At 29.2% G+C, this 22875-nt stretch overlaps 1 protein-coding gene across 2 annotated transcripts; it reads right to left on the bottom strand.

The window, feature by feature from the left end:
* Nucleotides 1–5711: 5711 nt before the first annotated feature.
* On the bottom strand, nt 5712–22875 carry LOC106792613 (potassium voltage-gated channel subfamily H member 8). Of its 2 annotated transcripts, none has more exons than XM_014759086.1 (14): nt 22666–22875; nt 21040–21171; nt 19248–19375; nt 16863–17091; nt 14238–14401; nt 11183–11396; nt 10077–10256; nt 9775–9974; nt 9303–9552; nt 8650–8918; nt 8127–8275; nt 7809–7980; nt 7332–7707; nt 5712–6362 (listed from the first exon to the last, which is right to left on the bottom strand). In XM_014759086.1, exons 1-14 carry the CDS (start codon nt 22793–22795, stop codon nt 6157–6159), a joined length of 2799 nt encoding a protein of 932 aa, XP_014614572.1. In that variant the 5' UTR covers nt 22796–22875; the 3' UTR covers nt 5712–6156. The 2 variants fall into 2 exon arrangements, with proteins under 2 accessions (XP_014614572.1, XP_014614573.1); XM_014759087.1 differs by having other exon boundaries at nt 8127–8278; nt 21058–21171; nt 22666–22789.

Here is a 22875-nt window from a genome sequence, read left to right as displayed (position 1 = left end):
AAAGATAAAAGATAAAAGTGGTCGAGTAAAAAAGTAAGACCATAAGATGTATTACTAAGTTTCTGCTTTTGTTTGATATTATTTAATTTTTTAAATGCAAAGTGTTAATAATAGGTTCATCGATTAGATCAAATATCTGTTGAGGCATTCGAGTAAATGTTAAAAAAAGTCTCACAGCAGCGTTTAGGGCATGAAGAAAGAAAAGGCTAAATGCCGAAGAGGCTCCCACTTAATTGTGGCTGAAGAGGGCAACTACATAGACTATTGAGTTATTTTCAAAGGTTCAACAGTAAGTTCGAACCTATTGAAAATAGCTCTCTAGTCATATTTTATTATATTACGTTTTTGCTCGTCATTAATCTGTAGTTGTAATTGGAGATGATGGACCATTCCATCTCGTTGGGACACCAAATTCGTGTCTATATCGTCCTAAAGATGCATATGTGTTAGTTAGAGTCAAAAATATTAAAATTTTCGTAATATTAAATTTTGAAGCTTAAATAACGTTTGGTAAATATTACAGTAATTTTTATTTTCTTATTTCGTCTTTAAAATTTTTCATTTTGATCGTATTTTATTAAATTTGAAATTTTTCTTTTCTATATAATGCAGCTTAAAAGTATTTTATAATAATTAATAGATATTATTTTTGTAGTAACTTAATATTTGTACTTTTCCTATTTCTTTATTTTTATATATTTTATGTAAATGTAAAATCACGCGTTTAAATGTAATTTTATTTTACAAACGGTAAATAGAGATTGGATAAAAATAAATAGGAAATTTAAATGAAAAGTGCATCTCTGCGAATTGGACGATTTGTATGTTAGGCTATTGTTTCACTTGATTGTATGATTAATATAGTTTTCTTTTTGTTATAGGTGATCATCGTTGGATTTATCATCTACTTGTTTTGATTTTCTTCCACTTTCTAAAATATATATGTATAAAAAACGCATTTCTGAAGGTACACACGTATTTAGACATTAAAAATTAAATATAATTATTTTAAATTTTCTTACAATATTACTATACTATATATACTATCAAAGAATATTGTATTCTTTGATAAAAAAAAATTTGAAAATTTTTGAAAAATATATTTGATAAAATAAAGTTGAGCAAATAAGAGCACTTATTAATTTTTTTCTGCTGTTAAGGTTCCTTGCCAGCGTTCCTACGATATAATTAAAATAAAACTGATTGTGAATTGAATATATATTACTAATAAAAGTTATTAGAATTTAATATAATTTCTATTATAATTTATAAAATATAATTTTATTATAAACGTAACACTTTGTGTGTATATATTTTATTACTCTCTCTTATTAGGGGTTTCAGTCGCTTCTTTACGAACACATCACGTATCTAATACTACTAAAGTGGTCATGTATGTTTATCGCCATTCTGGAGTCAACAGCATACAATTTTTTATTTTTCTAAACGGGTCACCCATCCATTTTACTGACAATTATATGTATCATATATTGTATTATTATCTTTTAGCTTTATTATTTATGATATTATGTATACTAAAATAACTAATCAGCATGGTTGTCTAGTTTTTGAACGATAACAAATTACTTTTAGTTTAACAGTTAATAGAATATCACTAACATAAAACATGTAAATAATTTACTGTTTAATTTATAATCGCGCCACTTTTTTACAACCGAATGAATATTTTCTTTTAGCGTTTGTTTCAACACAAATTATTGGTAATTTATTAAAATTTAATTTCATTGATTTTATACTTCAAAAATAAAATTGACATAAATGATATAAAAGGGGAGGGAACGTAAAATATATTATGTATAATTAATTTACGTGTTATATGCACGCTCTGTAGTCGTGAACTTTTCAATCATTTTTGCCAAAAACTATTATCGCGCGATTTCTAAAAACATCTTGATTGTTCTTAAGTAAATAAGAAATTAGAATATTATTTTTGTTGATTCGTCTTTTTTTTCGAAATATAAAACTTAAATATATAAAAGGGAAATATTATACAATTTCTGTATTACTCCTGTGATTTATTTATGCAATAATTCGTAATGCGTTTACAGAACAAAGGAATCAATTATATGATGCACACTGTACAATCAGCATCCAAGAATATTTACAGTTTACATAAATGTTTTGTAATAGAGATAAGCTAGACTTAGTTTATTTCGTGAGTCGCCATAATTAATTTTATAATCGCATCAATTAAATCAAATAATAAAATATATTGAATTGAGAACCCTAAATAAATAGTATAGATGTATTCATTTTTAAAAAGAAGTTTTGCAAAATTATAGGCACGCGAAGAGGGGAACTACGTAGTGTTACAACGTATATATATATACTTTTAAAAAATATGTATTATATGTATTCAATCCGCGAAATTCCAAGTTGCGGTAGATTTAAGAGATTCATTTATTACCAACGATATATTATAGTAAATACATTCCCATATTTTAGAATAATATATATCTTTTTTCTTTGCGCGCGGAATTTGTACAATATCCGTATTCTTCTCTTATTAGCCAATTTCCAATCGATATGTAATAGACAGATCATTTATGCTTTTGCGGATATGATCGTATTTTTTAAAAATTAAAAAATTAGAAAATTTATTAAAAATTAATAAAACAATTTTACTCAATTTATACGACAAAACTTCGAATCAAATAATAACCCCATATTTTCGAGAAAAGTCGCAATGGAACTTATTAGAGATAAAATTTAATAATCGGTATTGTTAATCATTCGAATAGAATTCATTTTCTTCTTTTTTTGTTGTAATACTCATTCCGCTAGACAATATGCGTGCCATGATTATCGATCCCATAGAAATCGTTTTAAAGTTATTTCTGTTATATTATATGTTGTGAAAAAAATAAGTTACTTTTTTATCTTTTATATTTAAGGCCGTAGATTCAAATATTTTCTAACTAGATCAGATAAAAAATTTACAATACAAAAATGTGATAGAGTTTGAGCTAAAAATTTTTCAATAATTTTTCCATTTTTTTTTATACCTTAACGTAAATTTATAAACTAATTTTATAGATGGGATAATATTAGATACACCACATATACCTATTTATTATATATACATTAACGTTTTGCACAACGTTGTATTAACAATAATTCTTAATTAATCGTCCTTTACGGTAAGAATACAATGCTGTGAAAAATACTTTGATCTTTAAAAAAATCTTCCAAGAAGAATTTTTTGTCTAATTTATGGACGAAGAATAAGAAATAACTTAACTCATTCGAATTTTGTGCATTCTTTATACTTCTTGGTTGTTTTCATTTTTTTTTGTTCATTTCTTTTTTTTTCTTTTCTTTTTTCACTCTGATAAATTTGTGGTATTGTATGCGATATTTTATCATATATAGTTCGGTGGGGAGTAGTGTAAAAACTACGAGTAGAGGAGACGAAGTATATAGATTATAATACTATTAAGAGTAGCTTTTTTTGAATCGTAGTGTGAAGAGCATAGAAACAGTATAACAAAATATATGAAATATTTATAAAACAGCACTTCTACCATAACTTGTGAAAATTTGACAGACGACTAACAAGAACGATTTCTTTTTTTTTTTACACAAAATTTATTTATTTATTTATTTTTTTTCATTTTTTTTTTTCATCAAAGATTGACTTTTTCCTTATTTTATACTACCGATCGACATAACGAATAAGCTCTTTTTTATTATTCCTTTTTTTTTCTTTCTTTTTAATTTTTAAATTTACTACACGATTCAATAATTCTTTCGTTATGTTTCCCCAAAAAATTTGGAATTTCTATTAAACATTATATAATAATATACATAATAGTGAGAATAAGAAAAATCGACATCGAATTTTCACAAGTAACGACGAAGTTGAACGAATACGTTAGTGCATGGCCAAAAGCCGTGCCTTATCACATATTTATCTTCGATATATCGCTTTATATTTACACCGACGTTTCATTCGATAGATTTTACTTACATGTACAAGATATATATACGTTATACATGTTGTAACTTCATATGATACACTATTATGTTTCAAACAATTTGTACGAGATCGTATGCTCGACAATGTTTTTTGAATATTAGTTCTTTTCGAAAATAAATTGGACCGCGTTATGCATTAAATTACCAATTTGTTCATTTTGCCTTATGAACCATTTCATTTGTGTATCATTTGCGATGGAAAGAAAACCGTCTGAACTTTTAATAAATTTTAATCTTCTATGACAAAACACCACACACTGATATTGGTATAATGAATTGTTTACAATGTAATACACATGTTTCTTTAACAGATGGTCACAATAACTTAATTTTGTAAAAACTGGAATTTTTTGTAACAAAAATATTATAAAAAAATGGCGCTTGATTTGTTTATGCATAACTCGGTTCGATTTTAGGTGTCTCGCATATATAGACACGATTGCATAAGAGAGAGATTTTCTATACCTTAATAACTATTTCATCATTCTAAATTGGACGTTGGAGGAGTATACATCGAAAAGAATTGTGCTCATTATTGCTACGCTATTATTATTAAAGTCTTCGAAGGACTTAATCGTTTAATACGATTTACGCGTTAAATTAGGCGACGATCGATGCGTTTTTCTTTTTCCTTTATTGTTTTTATTTCCCTCAGTTTTTACATTTCAAACGAAACACGAGCATTTTTTCGTGTCGCATCATCTTCTCACATGAATTCTTTCGTTTTCTATTTTTTTTTTTTATTATTTTTACGTCCTTTAGCAACCTTTAAGTGTATCGCACGTTTTCTTTATCTTTTTTTTCTCAAATCTTTTTAATCGATCACAGTAGTGTACGCACGTGGAATGATGCAAGCAAGAGAGTTTTAACGAATAAAAAAGAAAATAATAAAAGTATGTGTGTATATCTATGTAATATACATGCATACGTACATACATACATACATACATACATACATACATACGACTATTCAAACTAATCTCGTTAATCGTTTAGCTTAAAGAAAAACCTTCTTTCTTTTTCTTTTCCTTGAGAAAAGTAAAGATTACATAATATATATATTGACCTCACAAAGAACCATTTGTTCCCTTTTTTTCGCACAAAATATAATATAGAACACTTTTGTGGAGAAGGTCGATCATAATTATAGAGTGACAAATATAATATAACAACGTTCGTTCATAGTCTTTAGAATTACATATATCGAATTTGATATGCGGGGTGGTGTCATGATCATTTCTTTTTTTACGATCGATATGTTTGAATGTATTTGTGTGTACTTGCGTACGATATCGGTTAGAAATCATTGATATTTTGAGAATAGAAATACAGAGAAAGAGAGAAGAGGGAGAGAGAGAAAGAGAAGAGGGAGAGAGAGAGAGAGAGAGAGAGATAGACAAACAATGAAAAATAGTAAGTTAGAGGCACAAACGAACAATGAGTTTATACTCGAAAAGGGTAGAAAACTTTGACTGACGATTCGTGTTTTATGCTTTTCATAATATTCAATATACATATCTCACAAATATCAGAAAGAGATTTTCCCTAGTCGAACTTTGGAATTTTCGGAAGTAACGAATTTTCTCGTTGGTTTAGCGAGTTAGGCGAAAGATCCTAGTCGAAAGCGATAAAAAGTATATATATATATATATATATATATATATATATCACAGAAAATATTAAAACACATCCTTCCCTTTAATTTTATTTTTTTCTATTTCTTATTTCTTCCTTTTACACGTTCATTATTTTTTGTAACATATAATGTAATAATATATAGGGAAATTCGATATATTCGAATTGAAGATCGTGTTAAAATTGAAAATCAAGTATTTTTTGCCCCTCAAAAAAAAAATAAAAAAAGAAATATATATATATATTTATAAAGGATCAAGAGGGACCAAATCTCGATGATAAAAATTGACAGAACGTTGCGGATATTCCGCGTTCGAAGTTACATTTTTTTCAGTTTTGAATCCATTCTTTTTCATCATTAAATTTTTTTACTTTTCTTTTTTTGTGCGTCACTAATCAAACACAATTCTGATGCATCGCATCGCATCGCGTTACGAACCGGAAACACGAGACAAGGTATTTTTTTTACGTTTCGTCGGAAATTGTTCGACGATCTTGGCAATTTTCCTCTTCTATTTTTGCTCAGCTATCAAATATCTCGAATTTCAAGGAGCGCGATTCTGGAAGTTGATGAAGGGTATTGAACGTTTGATAGAGAGAAACGTTGTCGGCATCACCAGCACTAAATCGATGAGACAACTTATTTCCCGAATTCCACGTTGTGTGCGAATTTTTGTACGCTCGATGAACGTCCCTATCCTCATTTTCAAAGACACAAATCTCCTCATCTGAAAACAATCGAATATTTCTTACTTTTTTATATTTTGTTTAGTTTTTTTTTATTTTTACTTTTTTTTTTTTTTTTTTAATTTCACTTTGTCATAAAAAAATATATTCTCCTCTAAAAAGTGATGTTTTATTGTACGAGACGTAAATATATATACAAAAAAAAAAAGAGTAATTAATAATCACTTTTTAGTCGAGATACAAAACACTATTTTTTATGCGATATATTGATATATACGTTATAACGAAATTATTGTTTCTTATTTTATAATTTAATCGGTATTTACATTTTGTAATTACAATGAACACTTATCAAAGTAATACATTTAATAATATAGTCCGGTCAATAAAAGAAAACTGAGCGAATTGTGGTACCTGGCTAAAAACTTGATATAATAGTAACTCGACGACGTTGAATCGAATGGTGCTAATTTTTTTGCAATACGATGTTGCGTTTACGAGAAAAAGGGTAAAAAAGCCATATCTTAGAATCTAGACATTTAATCGAAAAAAGTTTCAAACAAAAGTTGTAGAGAATTGAAAAATACATAAAAAGTGTTCTCAGGTGTATCTTCGTATGTGCAAAAATAAGCGAGAAAATGAAGGTGAAAGGTAATTGTAAGAGAGGGGGCAAGCCACTTTTTATGTATTTTTTAATTCTACACAACTTTTGTTTAAAACTTTTTTCGATTTAATGCCTAGATTCTAAGATACGGCCGTTTTTTATCCATTTTACCCTTTTTTACCCTTTTTTACCCTTTTTTACCCTTTTTCTCGTAAACGCAACATCGTATTGCAAAAAAATTAGCACCATTCGATTCAGCGTCGTCGAGTTACTATTATATCAAGTTTTTGGCCAGGTACCACAATTCGCTCAGTTTTTCTTTTATTGACCGGACTAATAATACTATATATCGGAAATGTGTATTATGAAAAGTATAATAATTGGAATTAAATTTAAAAATACTTACGTCGAGATGGGGACGGTGATCGTGGTGGTGTGCCTGCTAATGGAGATAAGGGTTCGTAAGGTGGTGGTGGTGGTGAAGACGGTGACTGGGTCGGAGATGATGGTTGTAACCTAAGTAGTGAATCTGGCTCAAGACCTAGTATCATTAAAACACGATCGGGATTTGCCCGAACCCAAACTTCAAACATATCGACTGGCCAATCCGTTTGAGTTGTGGTATCAACTAATCTAGCTGGTGGGTTCCAACAGATTGCATCTGGTGGATGAGAGGAACTTCTTGCTAACATTCCACTTCCACGACTGGCTGGTCTTGGTAAATTAGGGTTACTTTGGGGTGAATAAGCTAACATTTGTAGAGCATGAATGGCATTTCTTACCTATCGAATAAAAAATTTTCTGTATCGTTAAATCTGTTCTTATCAATGTTTGTTTAGTGTGCATTTATAATGGTAAGGAATGAATCATTTTTTACACTTACTTCGCAACTTAATGTAGCCACGTCCTGATGCAACGTGGAAACCTGCGTATCCAATCTTTCTACGGAACCACGAATATGTTCCTCCATAGATTCTTGAGCGATTATTTGTGCTGCCCTTCCCCTCACGATAACTCCTCTACCTGGTGCTCTTCTTCCTTCTCTGTACTCATCCCTAATATATGTAGACGATAAAAGACATGAAAAATATTTATGAAATATATATTTATATATTACATATTTAATATATCGCTGGATCATCAAACTACATTCTTACTCATTCCTATATATATATATATATATATATATAAATTTCTTTACCTAAATTTAGCATGTCGGGGACTAGACGACGTATGTAATGGTGATTTATTCGACGGAGAGAGAGGTGACGTTTCCCCTTCTTCAACTATATTTTCATCATCCTCGCTAATTGATGGTAATGTTAACGAAGGACCGTTCATGTCTGACTCCTGCTAATAGTTAAAAACTCGTTAAAAATCTCACGTATATTTTAAATAAAAATAATGAGACGATATGAATATCGTTTTTATTAATTGGTATAACAATTAATAAAATTGTGTAAAGAAAAACAAGTGTAATTTATTGTTATCAATCCATAAGTATATTGTAATGAATTGGTTTTGTTAATTAACAATATGAAAAGAAGTTATTTCGTGATTAATTGAAATTAGTCTTAATTTTTTTTTTTTTTTTTTTATATTAATCTTATATCAACTATATAAAAAATGACTCATATATTAGAATTTTTTCTATATATCTTTCTTTTTTCTTTCTTTACATTTGCATCTTGTCATCAAAAGTTTGCATATTTTAAACAACTTACCTCGGCTTCATAACCTTCGCGTAAATTATACGTGAGATCATGTTGTATATCATGTGCAAATTCCTGCTGATACTCGGGATAAAGACGAAGAACTTCAACCAGGCCTTGCATGTGTATACACTTTAGATCACAATAAGTCAAAGCTTTGACATCGCAACTAGATTTTACTACGACATCAGGTCCACCAGATCCACCACCACCAGTTCCTCCTCCATTGTTTCCATGTTGCAGGTGAACATTTATATCGCAGCCAACTAAATCACCTTTCCCTTAAATAAAGTGGATTATATTAATTAATTGTACATACAAAAGGAAATATTCTTTGTTGTCTACACCCCAATAATGTTTGCATCCTTTGCATTCGGGAATAATTTTCAAAATTTCCTCTATAACAAATTCTATAATTATAATTATAGTTTATTACGAAATATATATATAGAATAATTTTTTAATTGCAAATGTAAAACATACAAAATGTATTATTTGTATGTTAATTTATTTTCGAAAAAAATTTCAAATAAATACTCGTGCCTATTATTTTGGAATTCAGTGTGCAGAGTGCAAGGGATTTAATATAGCGTTCGAATGTTAAATAATAATTGGACAAGAATAAATTTCTTTTCGATAAGATTAAAAATTTATTGGTATTTTACCTAAAATCGCCACGACCATACTATTTTGAACGACCTCCATGGAACCATTGCAGAGATAATAAATATATGACAAAGCGTCCCCTTTGTGCATAAGATATTCGCCGGGAGCGCAGAAATTGCTTCTAATGTGTAAGGAAAGTAATTTAAGACAACCTTGAGAGGCCGCTTCAAATATTGGTAAGCTTAAAATTTCTCTGTGTAAATGCATCGAAACGTCCCCTCTAAGTTCTTCAGGAAATTGTTTCAGCGTCTAAAAAGTATTGTTGATATATTTAAAGTTAGCACGCGCGCTTATATACTTTAGCATTTCATTGAGTTTTCGTAAATAATTAATTAATTATTATTATTATCAACAAAATAAATTCTCGACATGTTAATTAGAAATTTTTGAATAAAATAGCTGCTTCACACGATGTATAAAAGCTTACATCATTATAAATTTCATATAAATAGATAATATTATTGATTTTACCTCGTGTATATCGATACCGTGATTCAAGGACCACATCGTTTGAAAGTAATCTTGCATTCGCTGCTTCAACTCGTCAGGGATTTGATGAAGCACCAGAAAGTCCTGTAAGTCGCGCAATTTCGTTTGATAGAGCGATCTTCTCGAATACATTCTTTGAATGATTGCCGTGACGTTACCAAATACGACGGCATGCATAAGAGCTAAATAGAAAAGGATTAAAATAATATATATTGCTTTTTTCCTTTTGTGTTCCAAGACGATGATCCAACGAAATGGAATTATTAAAGAAAATTTGTACTAACCGCCTATGAGCATTGTGCAGATGGAAAAAAATTTTTCTGAAAATGTATTAGCCGAGACGTTACCAAATCCTACAGAAGTTAAACTGCTGCAAGTGAAGTACAATGCGGTGATATAACTTTCCGTATGGGTGACGTTTTGAACGGAAATTTTTAAACGTTCAGCTAAAGCATGTATCCAACCTAGAACAACATATAACATGATCGATTATCGTCATTTTTCATATCTTTTTTCTCTTACAAGGTATAATATCCGAGCGCGAGTTAAATAGACGAGTTAATTATCGGATAACAAAGATTAATAGCGAATGAAATTGAATCATTTTCTTATTTTACGAGAATTCTATTATCGATTAATCTAAGATTAATCAGATAATTCCTCTTAACCCTATTCTTTGTCAATGTCTTTCGGGATGTAGGTTAAATTTTAATGTTCTACCTTAACGTTTCTATTATCGTTTAACTTTATACCTTTTTCTATCCTTGGTATTATACGATCGTTAGTTCAAATAAAAAAGTTCCTGACGTAAATTTAACAATACCTTTTATTTAACCGTATACGTTCCCCTTTGTCTTAATAAAAAAGAAAATAAATTTGAAGAATACGTTTACGTAAAGTATGAGAAGCTAGCTACGTTGTCTTAGTTTGTTCAAGTTCATTTTTTTGCTCTTTCTCTTTCTTTTTTCTAACGTTAGAATTATGTTTCCATCGGTGCTAGTGAACGTTCAAACAATCAAGATTATATGAATGTTTTTTTATTAAAAAGTTTTTCATTACCATGAACAAACAACATTTCAGTACCATGAAAAAAATTAAATTTTATGAAACTTCACTGGCCTTTCGTAAAAACTTGAAAGCTTTTTCTTTTTTTTCTTTTTTCTTGCACAAGTATAATATAAAACAACCTTACGAAGGAAGAAAGAGGAAAAAATGTTTGCATTATTTAAAGAAAATATTTCGAAAATGTACACTTAATGTTAGACAACAATTTATTTCATTGATTTTAATTATAGATACTCCGATGAACTCCTATAATTGTGTAAAATTTAAACAAAATTGATATCCTGTTCCTTGGGAGAAAGAAAAATTATCAAAATTATGAACTCACCAAGATCCCATTCCTTGTCGTTTCTTAATCGTTCCTTTTCAGCAATGACAAACCAAATACAAGCCAGCCAATGTGCGACCAGAATAAAAAATAACATCAGCATTGTCAAGATCACAGCACTATATTGTGAATACCTGTCTATCTTTTGCAACAGACGAGCCAGCCTAAGTAGTCTGGTTAATTTCACTAGATGTATATTACTGTGTACTGATTCCTGTGATAAAACGAAAATATCGATAATATTTAAATCATTATTTCGTAACATTACTAACAATACTTATATAGTGCAAAAATGTAAACCGAATTAATTATTATTTGAAATAATTAACTTAATTATCTATAATATATAATATTATATAAAAACTGTGATTTTTTAATAAAATCGCAGATCCGTTAATCTTCATTATTGTGCAGTTACAAAAACAAATCGATTTCGTTAAAAATACTAAACCGATGAGCTTATCCCTAGTTCGTTTAATTGTTCATCTTCATTTTCTTCTTTATTTTCAACGAATCAATGTAAATTGGATTTTGCTTTTCCGTTCTCTCCATAGATTTTCAAGATTGATAATTTAGTAATTAACTTTTAATTAGGATTACATTTCAATGGAATTTTTAATATATACAATATATACTTATAAATTAGCTTATATAGTGGATTGCAACCGAGCTAGTTCGAATGAATTCGAATAGTATGTTAGAGGCGTGTTATCGATCAAGATATTTGTTAAACATAGGTGAATTACTGAAGATACGTTTGACGGATATTTGAAATTAACGTAAACCGCAAATTCGATGATGTATTGCTCACGGGTGATTGTTAAATTATCTCATCTGTTTCGCTAATTCGTTATCATCTGACAGAATAATTATATTCAATAAAACAAAGAAAAATAATAAATTGCTATTGAGAATCGAATTACACGCGCAAAAATTTAACGTCAATTTATTTTCCTTTACGAATCGGTAAGAATTTATCACGAAATCTTTATCAATGAATTTCGTTAATTAAACTACGCTTATAAATTTGGAATTTTAATTACAAAATTTTTGCTGACATTTTCCCATTAAAATCGTTTAATGACCATCGGGGAGTTGAAAAGTGAGGGAAAAAAAAATCAAATTTCTTATAATATCGAGGTGAACAAAAATGTTACGTAACCGTTACTAAATACGAAATTATTGCTCTTAAAATCGTTTATATGATTTTATGGAGAAAATATTTAAAGGAGAAAATTGAGCTTTCCGTGTATAAGCAAAATAATTTGTAATAATAAAAGCAAAGACGTGTTAATCAACTTTATTGTGCAATCCCGAATAAAACTTATTTCGGTGAATTCATTGAATGATAAATTCATGAACTAATGGGCTTTTATTCGCCAATTTATTTCTTCTTATTTTCAACGAATCGAATGTAAACCGAATCTTTTTATAAGACAACAAATGAAATTTTTCTTCCCGTTTTCGAGGATTTCTAAAACCGTCGTGAATACGTAGTTGCGTTTAGATTTCATCTTATACTCTCTAACAATAGGATAATAATTGCGAAATCTTATTCGCGTTTTGCGAATTTATTATAATGAGCGATGATTAAAATATTCACTCGTAAAAAATGTCATTTAATAAATATTTGACTGCACCGGCTCGTCGTGAGTAAAAAAATCACGTGATAGATCATTTGTTATTAGAATAGAAATAAGTGTTATTGTATATAAATATATATAAAAAAAAAGAAAGAAAAAAAATCGATTCACTCGAATTAGTAACTTAGTTCAAACTGTCATCATAATTACTGACACATTTCAAGATACGAATGTTCAATTGAATAAAAAGAAGAAAAAAAAGTATCGAGCCCATGGTACTGCTATTATTTTAAATATCTTGCTAAAAATAATTTATCATTTTTTCCGTTCGATCAAGCAAAATTATGAAACAATCTCTTGGATGTTATTTTCCATTTGATTAATTTGTTAAGCAGCAGCAGTTATGTGTGCTTTTCAAACGTCTCTTCAAATTTCGCCAGATATTCATAAGATATTATAACACGTGCAGGAATTTACGAAATACATAGGAAATAATAGTACTATTGTGCGTAACCACGTATTATTATTTATCGACGTAATTTGAATTTTAGCGTGGGAAATCTCAGCTTATGGATATTTACATTATTATAGATAGGTTTGTTATAGATTCGCAATGAAATTCATGCGGTAGATGCGCATAATAACTTAAAAGTCACGTTATCAGTTTTGCAAATTCGCAGTAAATTACGTATTTGAAACTACGTTTTGAAATAAACGATGCTTATCTATTGCATTTAAATGCTTATTATTAACCGCAATAATGTAAAACTTTCAACAAAAGTTTAAACGCGTGTAATATGTCATAAGCTAATGCATTATTAACGCGTAGAATTTCATTAAAGAATTCCATTAAACGTTATTTCCGAAAGATATATATGACGTGCGTGTTAAACATGCAAGATTAATGAGAATATTCTTTAGTATTTTAAAACAAAATTAATAATGCTAGTATCGTGTACAATAATAGAAAAGATAAAAAGTGTATCGCATAGAGATAACGTTAGTATAACATTAAAGTTATGTTAAGTTAAAGTTTCTAAAAAAAAAAATTGTCACGTTATGCGAATTTTCGAAATACAAAATTAGTACCGGAAATTGATTTAAAGATTCCAAAAATGAAGAAAACTAAATTATTTTATTTCTACACCGAAAGAAATAATATGTTTATTCGATCAGTCAATAAATAATTGATCAAAAATGATATGTATGTGTGTATCTCAAATTTACTTATAAAAATATATTTTTACTTGATCCAACACACAACAATGTATTAAAGTATATATTATTTACATATGTTCTACGAATACAAAATTCTACAATACTCTAGTCATCTTACAATTTAGAATAAAAGTCGTGGTATGGGAATTCAATGTTATATAAGCGAGTTACCTGGATTCCTTTTGTTGTTTTTTTTTTTTTTTTATTATAATAACGTAAAAATTATATGAAGGTATTATAGTAAGTGTACCAACCTCTCCGCTATAAACATCAGAAGCGTAGAGAAAATCGAAGGGTAAAGCTGCTACGAGATCAACGAGGAACCAAGTTTTCATGTAGTTCAATGCGATGCTTTTGCTATTGCTTACGACCTCTCCTTTACTGCTGACATAAGTTGTTCGAAAATTCAATAGGATATCTATATAAAAGGAAAACAAAAAGAGAAAATTAAATTCAACGATAAAATATATATGTAGAAGCTTTTCCTTTTTCTTTTTTTTTTTTGTCTGATGCGAGAGATTTCTTTGAAAGAAGAAAAATACTGCTTATCATATAGGAGAAAGAGAAAAAAAACGTAAATAAAATAATATCTACGATCAAATTGAATCTAAAAGATAAAGTAAATTATTTATGATGAAGGAAACATTGAGATGTAAGATTGACGATAAAATCAAAAAATTCTTTGCTCGATTAATAATTCTTCACGCATTTCATTTCAACGAAACTATGAAAAAAAATAAATATTGTAAAATATATCCCCCCCCCCACCCGCTGCCTATCAAACATAAATAATTTCTATAACTTTTTGTTTCATTACACAGTTATCTCTTGTATTACGTTGTTTTTCATTGTAAACGTGTATTGATTTATTTTCGGGACATATACATATATTGGTGTAGTAGTTACGTCGTAGCGTTAATCAATTTAACGTGTACAAGCATTTGGATTTCCACCAAACTCATTTGTAACGTTGCTACTCGAATAGTCGTATTGAATGTAGTTTGCAAGTAAATCATGCAATTGGACATTGGTCAAAGTATTCTCTCTCTCTGTCTCTCTCATTTTCACGAAGAGACACTGTGCACTTAACAAAGGAACTTTCAACATGAAGTAGAGAATTCCATTTAATCCTACTTATAAACAGGATTATATTGGATCTAATTTACGTACTCTCTCTCTCTCTCTCTCTCTCTCTCTCTTTCTCCTTTTCTTTTTATCCTTCTATCTCTCTTTCTCTCTCTTTGACATTTGCACCCTCAAGATTGAACACTTAAGACTTGATCAGCTAGCTAAAGTTGCAAAGTTAACAAATTTGTAACTCTTATGACGTTAGCTTTATAGTGTTTGCCTTAACATCATTGATACTACTTCAAAGGAACCTTCGTATATACAGGTAATAATTTGACGAACATCTTGAACACGAAGTATAGATGAAAGATGCTTTCATCGTTTGACATTCTCGCTTCCTACGTTTCTAGAGTTAAGTAATCATGTCGAATATTTCGAATTATATAATCGGAAAATACTACGAAATATCAAAAGTTTCAATTGTAAATATTTCCAATTAAAAAATAGTATCATTTACAACGAGAACATTTAAATAAGAATTATCTAATTCTATTTACTCGCGTTAGAAGTATAATGTTGAATGTGTTACGATATCAATAAATAATTAGCATTATTTCATACAATTTATTACACGTTAGTAACCTATTATATTATCTTGAAAACTATCTTGACTCACCATTAAGAAAATTTTCGAATTTATTATCGTAATCGTTGTCACAGTTATTTATTTCTGCTTTTCTTTTTGACACGTTTAATACTCGCAAGCAGTAAATGATAATTTTTCAAGACGGTACAATTTTCTTCATCGTCAAATTTGTCATCCGAGAATTTCGTTTGGGCGGGATGAAAAATTCCTTCCTCTTTTCCCTCTTGATTATAACGCGGATGAATTTGACGTCGAGGATGTGGTAAATAGATGTAACTGGGAGAAAAATGTGAATTCCGCTGTGTTCGCGTCTAGGGAAAAAGCGGTCTCGAGTGGGCAAAAAAAAAAAAGTCAAATGCGAGACCAGAGTATGATAAAGGAGAGAGAAAGAGACTTGATTTGGAGGAGGAGAAAATGGTGAGAGGGTTGAAGGGTGCGCATTTAAAGCAGAGACGATGGGTGATGGGGCTGGGCGTGGGGGTAGGGGGATTTATGGAAGAAAAGGGCGAAGCTATAGGCTGACGTAACAAGCTTCTCAGATCACCAATTGGATAAAAGAAAAGAGAGCCCTTATTCTTGTTCCTTTCTCGAATGAATTATTGCAAAAAATAAAAGAAGAAGAAGAAGAAGAAAAAAATGAAAAAGAAGAAGAAGAAGAAATAATAGCAATTGATATTCCATGAAACTTTAGATTCAATTATATTATACGCAATTCTAATTAATGAGAACATTCGAAGAAAAATTCGAGAAAATCTTTGTTAAAGGTTTCTTCGTTCTATTTTCATGGATGTCACATCAGCCATTCGTTTGATAAAATCATTCCAAGACGAATGAACGAACGAACGAACGAACGAACGAATGAACGAAGGTTTGAAAAGGAGTTTCGCATTTCAATGAAAGTTCGAGTTCGATTGTAGTCAAGAAGGTGCTCGATATACTGCCTGTACCTGTATCCGGTAGGTAGTGAATACCGTATATGGGTCAGGCTCATCTTATACCATTGTTGATTATTTGACGACAGGTCGAAAATAGTAAAAAGTTTTGAATAATAGTTACAATTTTCTCTCTATGGGATGGGTTGGGGTGCGAGGGATGGAAGAGTGGGGGGTTGGCGGATATTGATATATGAGATTGAGAGTTATTTAAAAATAATAAGTATACTGACCGAAAATAAAGAGGGCTTCCACGACGACGTCGCTAACCATAGTTGGTCTATCGATATTGATGAAACTTGCATTGTACGGTACGATGATTGCCACGTAAAAGGTTGCTAGTAATATCAACCAATCCCAGCATGACTTGAAACCTCCATAATGACTTAGAATGAATTGCGACTTTTTAATCGCAGATGTTTTGTATTCCGGTAATGGTGGTGCCGTGGAATGCAATAGGGTCTGCAACGATGGTAATAAACATTGTCATATTATTTATTTATATTATTATATTGTTTTATTTTTATTAAAGTACAAAAAAGTAAAGATAAGTACATAATTAAAAATTAAATTGAATTTTCACGATCGATTATAATTATCGAAAAAGTATCATATCTTAACTAAGAAACCATTTTTCAGTAAGACGAATACAAACGAATGTTTCCGGTTTCGTAACTATCTCTCTTTATGAGAAATCCTTTATATTGGATAACCTCTGATTATATAAAAGGAAACTTTATGCAGTCGCAAACTTGACATACGCATTGTGTTCTAACATTTGCTAATTAAAAGACTTGATTATTTTCATTGAATAGAAGTTTCAAGGTCTGTTTAATAATGCTGGTTAGTCGAATCGGAAAAGATATTTTCAAACAAAAGATATATACATATACGTCGGTTAAAGAGAAATTAAAAAATATATTATATATATTCAGAATATTATTATGCTTATAAAACAATTTGCATTCAGGATGCGATGCTAAACCGCAACGTTATAATCTGCAATTATGTTCTCTAATGAAATTCATAAAGAGCACAGATTTCCATTGCTACCACAAAGAAGATCGTTTGAACATCAAAGCTTTTTACTTTTTTATACGATATTTCCGCTATAAACATTGTCCAGAAATTTCATAACGATTATTATCTCTCTAGATACGTTTTATTTATTTATTTATTTTAACTATGCATAAAAAGAAAAAAATCCTAAAATTTTTGTTTTCATAATATTATCACGAGCTTGTAGTTAAAAATTCGTTATTTTATATTGTATATGTATATTGAAATTATTGCGATAGAAATTTGTATGAAATTTGCAAAATTACGTAACCATTAATTATCAGAACAAACATAACTCATAAAGAAGGAGATTTTCTCTTTTTCCGAGCAACACGGTGTAAATTTCATTATTACGAAGGATCCTTAAGTAAATTATCAGTTGCTAGTTACCTACTAGCAGAGGTGAGACCATGAAATTTAATAGGTAAACTACGCGTATGCCAGAACTTATAGTATAGATATGGAAATGGCGTTTGACCACAAATCATCGTATTATTATCATAATTTGTCAAAAGTAAAATCCTCAAAAGGGTAAATGTAACCTATATCATACATTAATTCGTTTACATTAATTCTTTGAACTATAATATAAAGTTTTAAATAAATATAAATAATATATATATATATAATTTTATATACAATAAAATAATAATAATAAAAATAATAATAATATAAAAAGTAGTAATTTCCTGATTTATTCTCTGGTCATTCTATCTTAGATTAAACTCGTGAAGCATTAATAAAAAATCCCTGACAAAAGTTAAGGGAAGAATTGTTCTTCCTAATATAAAATATAATGCTAATTCAATTATTAATAATTAAAAACGTGTACTGTTATTCTGTTATTATAAAGATCAACGTGATGCTCGGTTTCTGTTAAGAGTTTAGTTGTTCTTCCATCTAAAATCACTTAGCACTCCCCCTACCTCCTCCCATGTTCTAAACACACCCCTTACTGAAGTATATTTTAATGATTAATCGAAATCTGTTCAGGACATTGTTAACAAATTTATTAATTTCCATGGTTTGTTTTACTTATACGAGTTTAAGGTCACTTCATTCTCTCCCCCTCCTGCCCCAATATTTTAAACATACTCCACTGAGGCATAGTTTAGTGATTGACCAAAACTTGTTATCGACATTGTGTACAAATTTTTTAATTTCTATGGTTTGTTTCACTTACATGAGCTTAAAAACGCTTTCTTTCCCCTATCCGCCTACTCTAAGCAGAACCAACTGAAGCATATATTCTAGATTAACCAAAACCCTCTAGGGAAATCCAGGAAATGCCCGGATTCTCTAAATTGATCGTAACACATATATACTTAGGAAGTAATTTTCTTTTGATAAAATTGTTTTCTACAAATTGTTTAAATTAATTAAATAAAGTAAAAAACGTGTTAATAATTTTATAGAAAAAATAATACTTTCCGCCAATTACGAATACTCATCCAATTATGAATAATTATAATTCAAACAATTTTATTTTCGTTTGAAAGATATTAGATTATTATTTATATTTCTCTTTGGTAGTTACAATATTTATCTTAAATACTCACGTTGTTCAATTTTATCTTGTGTTTATTGTCCTGCTTGTAATGTCCCGAAAGTTGATAGAGTACAGCACGACTTCTCCTTCTACCGTAATTAGCTGGTGGTGCTTCAGGATCAAGATTCCCATTCGCATCTGAAAAGTGTAAAGTCGTACCGTCGCGATGTAAGTGCTTTTTTTTTTCATAATCTCATGTGGCCACTTGACGAAAAAAAGAAAAAAAACAAAAACAAATTTTCCAGCGTGATTTTTTACTCTACGCGAATTTCTACTACCTCTACAAATGTGAATCTTATTAAAATGCATTAGTTTGTTTTGGTTTCGTGTAATTTTTTTCAAAGTATATTAAACAAGAAAAAATTTATCTTTATACGCGGGTGAATTTTTACAAACGTATTCATATAACTATTCATTTTTAATACAATTTCATTCATTGCATAAATAAATATTTCTTATTCGCAATATATTTGCAATGTAATCATAGATTATCGTTTTTGATATTCATGTCATTCTTATTAAATTAAAGTACAAAAATTTATTTCATATTGATAAGGCATCCATTACTTTTAAATACGATTGAATTAACAATATTCATGAAACCAGGTCGAAATAAAAACGAATTTTATCCATTCAATATTCATGTTTATGTTAATTCAATATCCAATGTTCATATGGAGACACGTTATGTAGGTGATAATTGAATTTGGTCTACATGTTTAATATCATAACTATTATACTACGAGAAGAACAATGATACTATACATTCTCGATGTTTTGTGTGACAAATAACAAAAATAAATAAATCCTATAAAGGAATTTTATTTTTTATAAGAAACGTGAAATTTTGTTCTTTTCGAAATGTAAAAAACTTTCTTTAAACATCTCCGGCTTCGTAAAATAAACTTTATATATATATTTTATATAGCGGATATTAAAGCTTCAGAATTCAAAGTAAATTTGAAGTTAGTTATTTCATCGTAAATAAGATATCGTTTAGGTAATTTCGAGTAAAATGAGAAAGGAGGAAAGAGATAAAAAGAGAGAGAGAGAGAGAGAGAGAGAAATAAATAAACATAAAACACGTAATCTAATAAAATATTAGAGTTTAAAAATTGGTATTTATAATTTAGCCATTACGTATCTTCAGATAAGTTTAAAAATAAAAATAACTTTTTAAATTATTATAATATACTTTTATAATCTCAAATTTATAAAGAATTTTGATAATTTTGTCGTTAATTAGTAATGTATGCATTAAAATCAAATTGAACTAGTACAATTATTTAATAAAAAAATTATACAATTGGAATAAATAATTTCGTTACGCGTTGTTATAGTTAAACAGTATGTTGTATTATTTTTTGCATTGATTAGAAAAGTAAATAAATGAGAACAGAAACGTTATATATTTTGTGTTTGTGTGTTTTTTTTTTTTTTTGCAAAAAGCTATCTAAGCGTGCAACCTAGATGTGTCAGGTGCTTGTAAACAGGTGTTGCATTACCTATATATCCTTGACGCGTGATCGCCATGCGTAAAGCATGTGTTGTGTATTGTGTATATATAAGTATACATATTTATATACTTATATAATATAAATAAAATCGAATCGCAAGTTGAAAAAAAGGGCATGAACAATATCGAACAATGGCATACATTACGAAATTCTTTGGTCCTTGTTTATTCGACACGGTTGAATCTCAAATACGACGGAATTCATTTGCGATTAGGTATAAAATGCGATTCCATCGGGCATATATTTTTTGTTTTGTTTTATAAGCAAAGCATAGTTAAAACTCACCACAATCGTGCAACTCACAAGTCTGAAGATTTTTCGTAAGTGTGATGTCCTTGTGCGACGCCAAAAACAGGACGACGTCGCCTTTTTCGTTTTTTATTGGAACGATATCCAGTAAACAATCGAACGGGCTTCCTACGAAATCAATATACAATAAATATTATAATTGTCATTTTTAACTTTTAACATATAGTATAAAAATGTCATTCTTTTTCTTCTTGTATTTTTGGTTCGTATATAAATAATTATTCGTTTCGAGTTAATTTCGTTTCACGGTAATCGGTATTATCTCTGATAATATAAAATCGATAAAAATTCTGGGATTTAGAGTAAAATAGTAAGAAAGAGGATAAGAGTGATATGCTATTTTAAAACCCGTGTTACGTGAGATTTACGAAATCAGAGTGAAATAAATACGCCTCGGTATTAATATAAAATAATATAACAATGCTTATAGTAGTAGTATTTGTACGTTAGGCAAATTAATTTGATTATTAAAAAGTTCAGGAGAAAAAACAGAGCAAGTAGTTATATTTAACAAATTTTATTATTATAAAGTAACTTCATTGATAATTAACTTTTTTATATTTAAAATCAATTTTCTTTAATGATCTCAGATTTAAAATACCATTAAATGTAATAGTTATTTTCGATTGTCCAATAATAAATGATAAACGACAATTTAAATTATTTTATCGATTGTTTTTGTTACTTTTTGTTTCGTGAAATTAATCGATTTTGCAAATGAGTAACTCATTAATAACGTCACGGTTGCAGAATTTTTGTTTATCGAATTTCCAATAATCATCTTGTTCCCTCCCCCCTCCTCCTTCTTTTTGTCTTCGTCTTTCAATTGTGCATTGACACATTAAATAAAGAAATATTTATTTTTCTTCTTTTTTTCGATGTTTAGAATCTGACGTAGGAGATATAAGGTAACATTTACATTTTTAAAATGATTATATTTTAATAAATTGATTCAATGAACACAAGCAATCATCAATTTATGTTATTTTTTTTTTCCACCAACGGGAAATGAAAAGGAATTGAAATATCGGCGTGATTTTTCTGCAAATGAAATATAGTATAGTTACTACTACCACGGGGAAGAGAGAAGAAACTGATGCTGTTGCTGCTGCTGCTGTTACCTATAATTTATTTTTATTTGCGTCCAGTGGGTGGAAGGAAAGATTAAATTTTACTTCCAACGGGACAGATTCTTTACTTCGTTGCAAATTTAATCTTCGACGGTAGAATATTAGGGAGAAATTAATAGGTCGTGGCGGTGTTAACAGTAGTAATAGTAGTAGTAGGTATGTATACCACGTTGCATTTAAATAAAATAAGGTCGAATGTTATTTTTGTAAATACGTTTTCCTAAAAATGTATCATTCATTTCGTTACTTTTATCATCGATGTGTTTCTATCTTTGAAAAATATTAATATTTATAAAAAAAAAAACAAGACGTGGACCGGGTGGTCGTCGTTTACTCGTATCTTTCGAATTTCATTTTGTCAAAGTAAATTGAAAAAAAAAATTAAAAAGAAAAGAAAGGAACAAAAAGAAAACAAGTCTTCGATATTGCTTGACAAGATGACATACATTATTTTTAATAAATTCTTTCTTACCATTCTTCTTATAAAATACGACTTCCATCTTCAGTTCTGTTTTACTTTCGAGACTTTTATCGATCATCGCTTTAACTTCCTCCTTCGTTTCCGGGCCGTAAAGAAATTTGCAAGCGCAACCCTTTTGCATGATTTGCGCTCGTGTGAATCCTGTCAGCTCGCAGAATCCGTCGGAGCAATAAACGATCGGATAAATCGTCGGAACTTGGG

This window comes from Polistes canadensis, unplaced genomic scaffold (assembly GCF_001313835.1).
Source record: "Polistes canadensis isolate GaletaPanama2010 unplaced genomic scaffold, ASM131383v1 scaffold_499, whole genome shotgun sequence".
NCBI lineage: Eukaryota > Metazoa > Arthropoda > Insecta > Hymenoptera > Vespidae > Polistes > Polistes canadensis.
Note: the sequence above shows the minus strand (reverse complement) of the source record. Positions and strands in the feature narration are given on the sequence as shown.

Coding starts and splice junctions, on each gene's coding strand:
- LOC106792613 (XM_014759086.1), bottom strand. CDS start 22,795: ATGCAAAAGGGTTGCGCTTGCAAATTTCTTTACGGCCCGGAAACGAAG. Junction 10,257..11,182: donor CGACAAGGAATGGGATCTTG/GTGAGTTCATAA, acceptor ATGTTGTTCTAG/GTTGGATACATGCTTTAGCT. Junction 9,975..10,076: donor CTGCACAATGCTCATAGGCG/GTTAGTACAAAT, acceptor TTTTCTATTTAG/CTCTTATGCATGCCGTCGTA.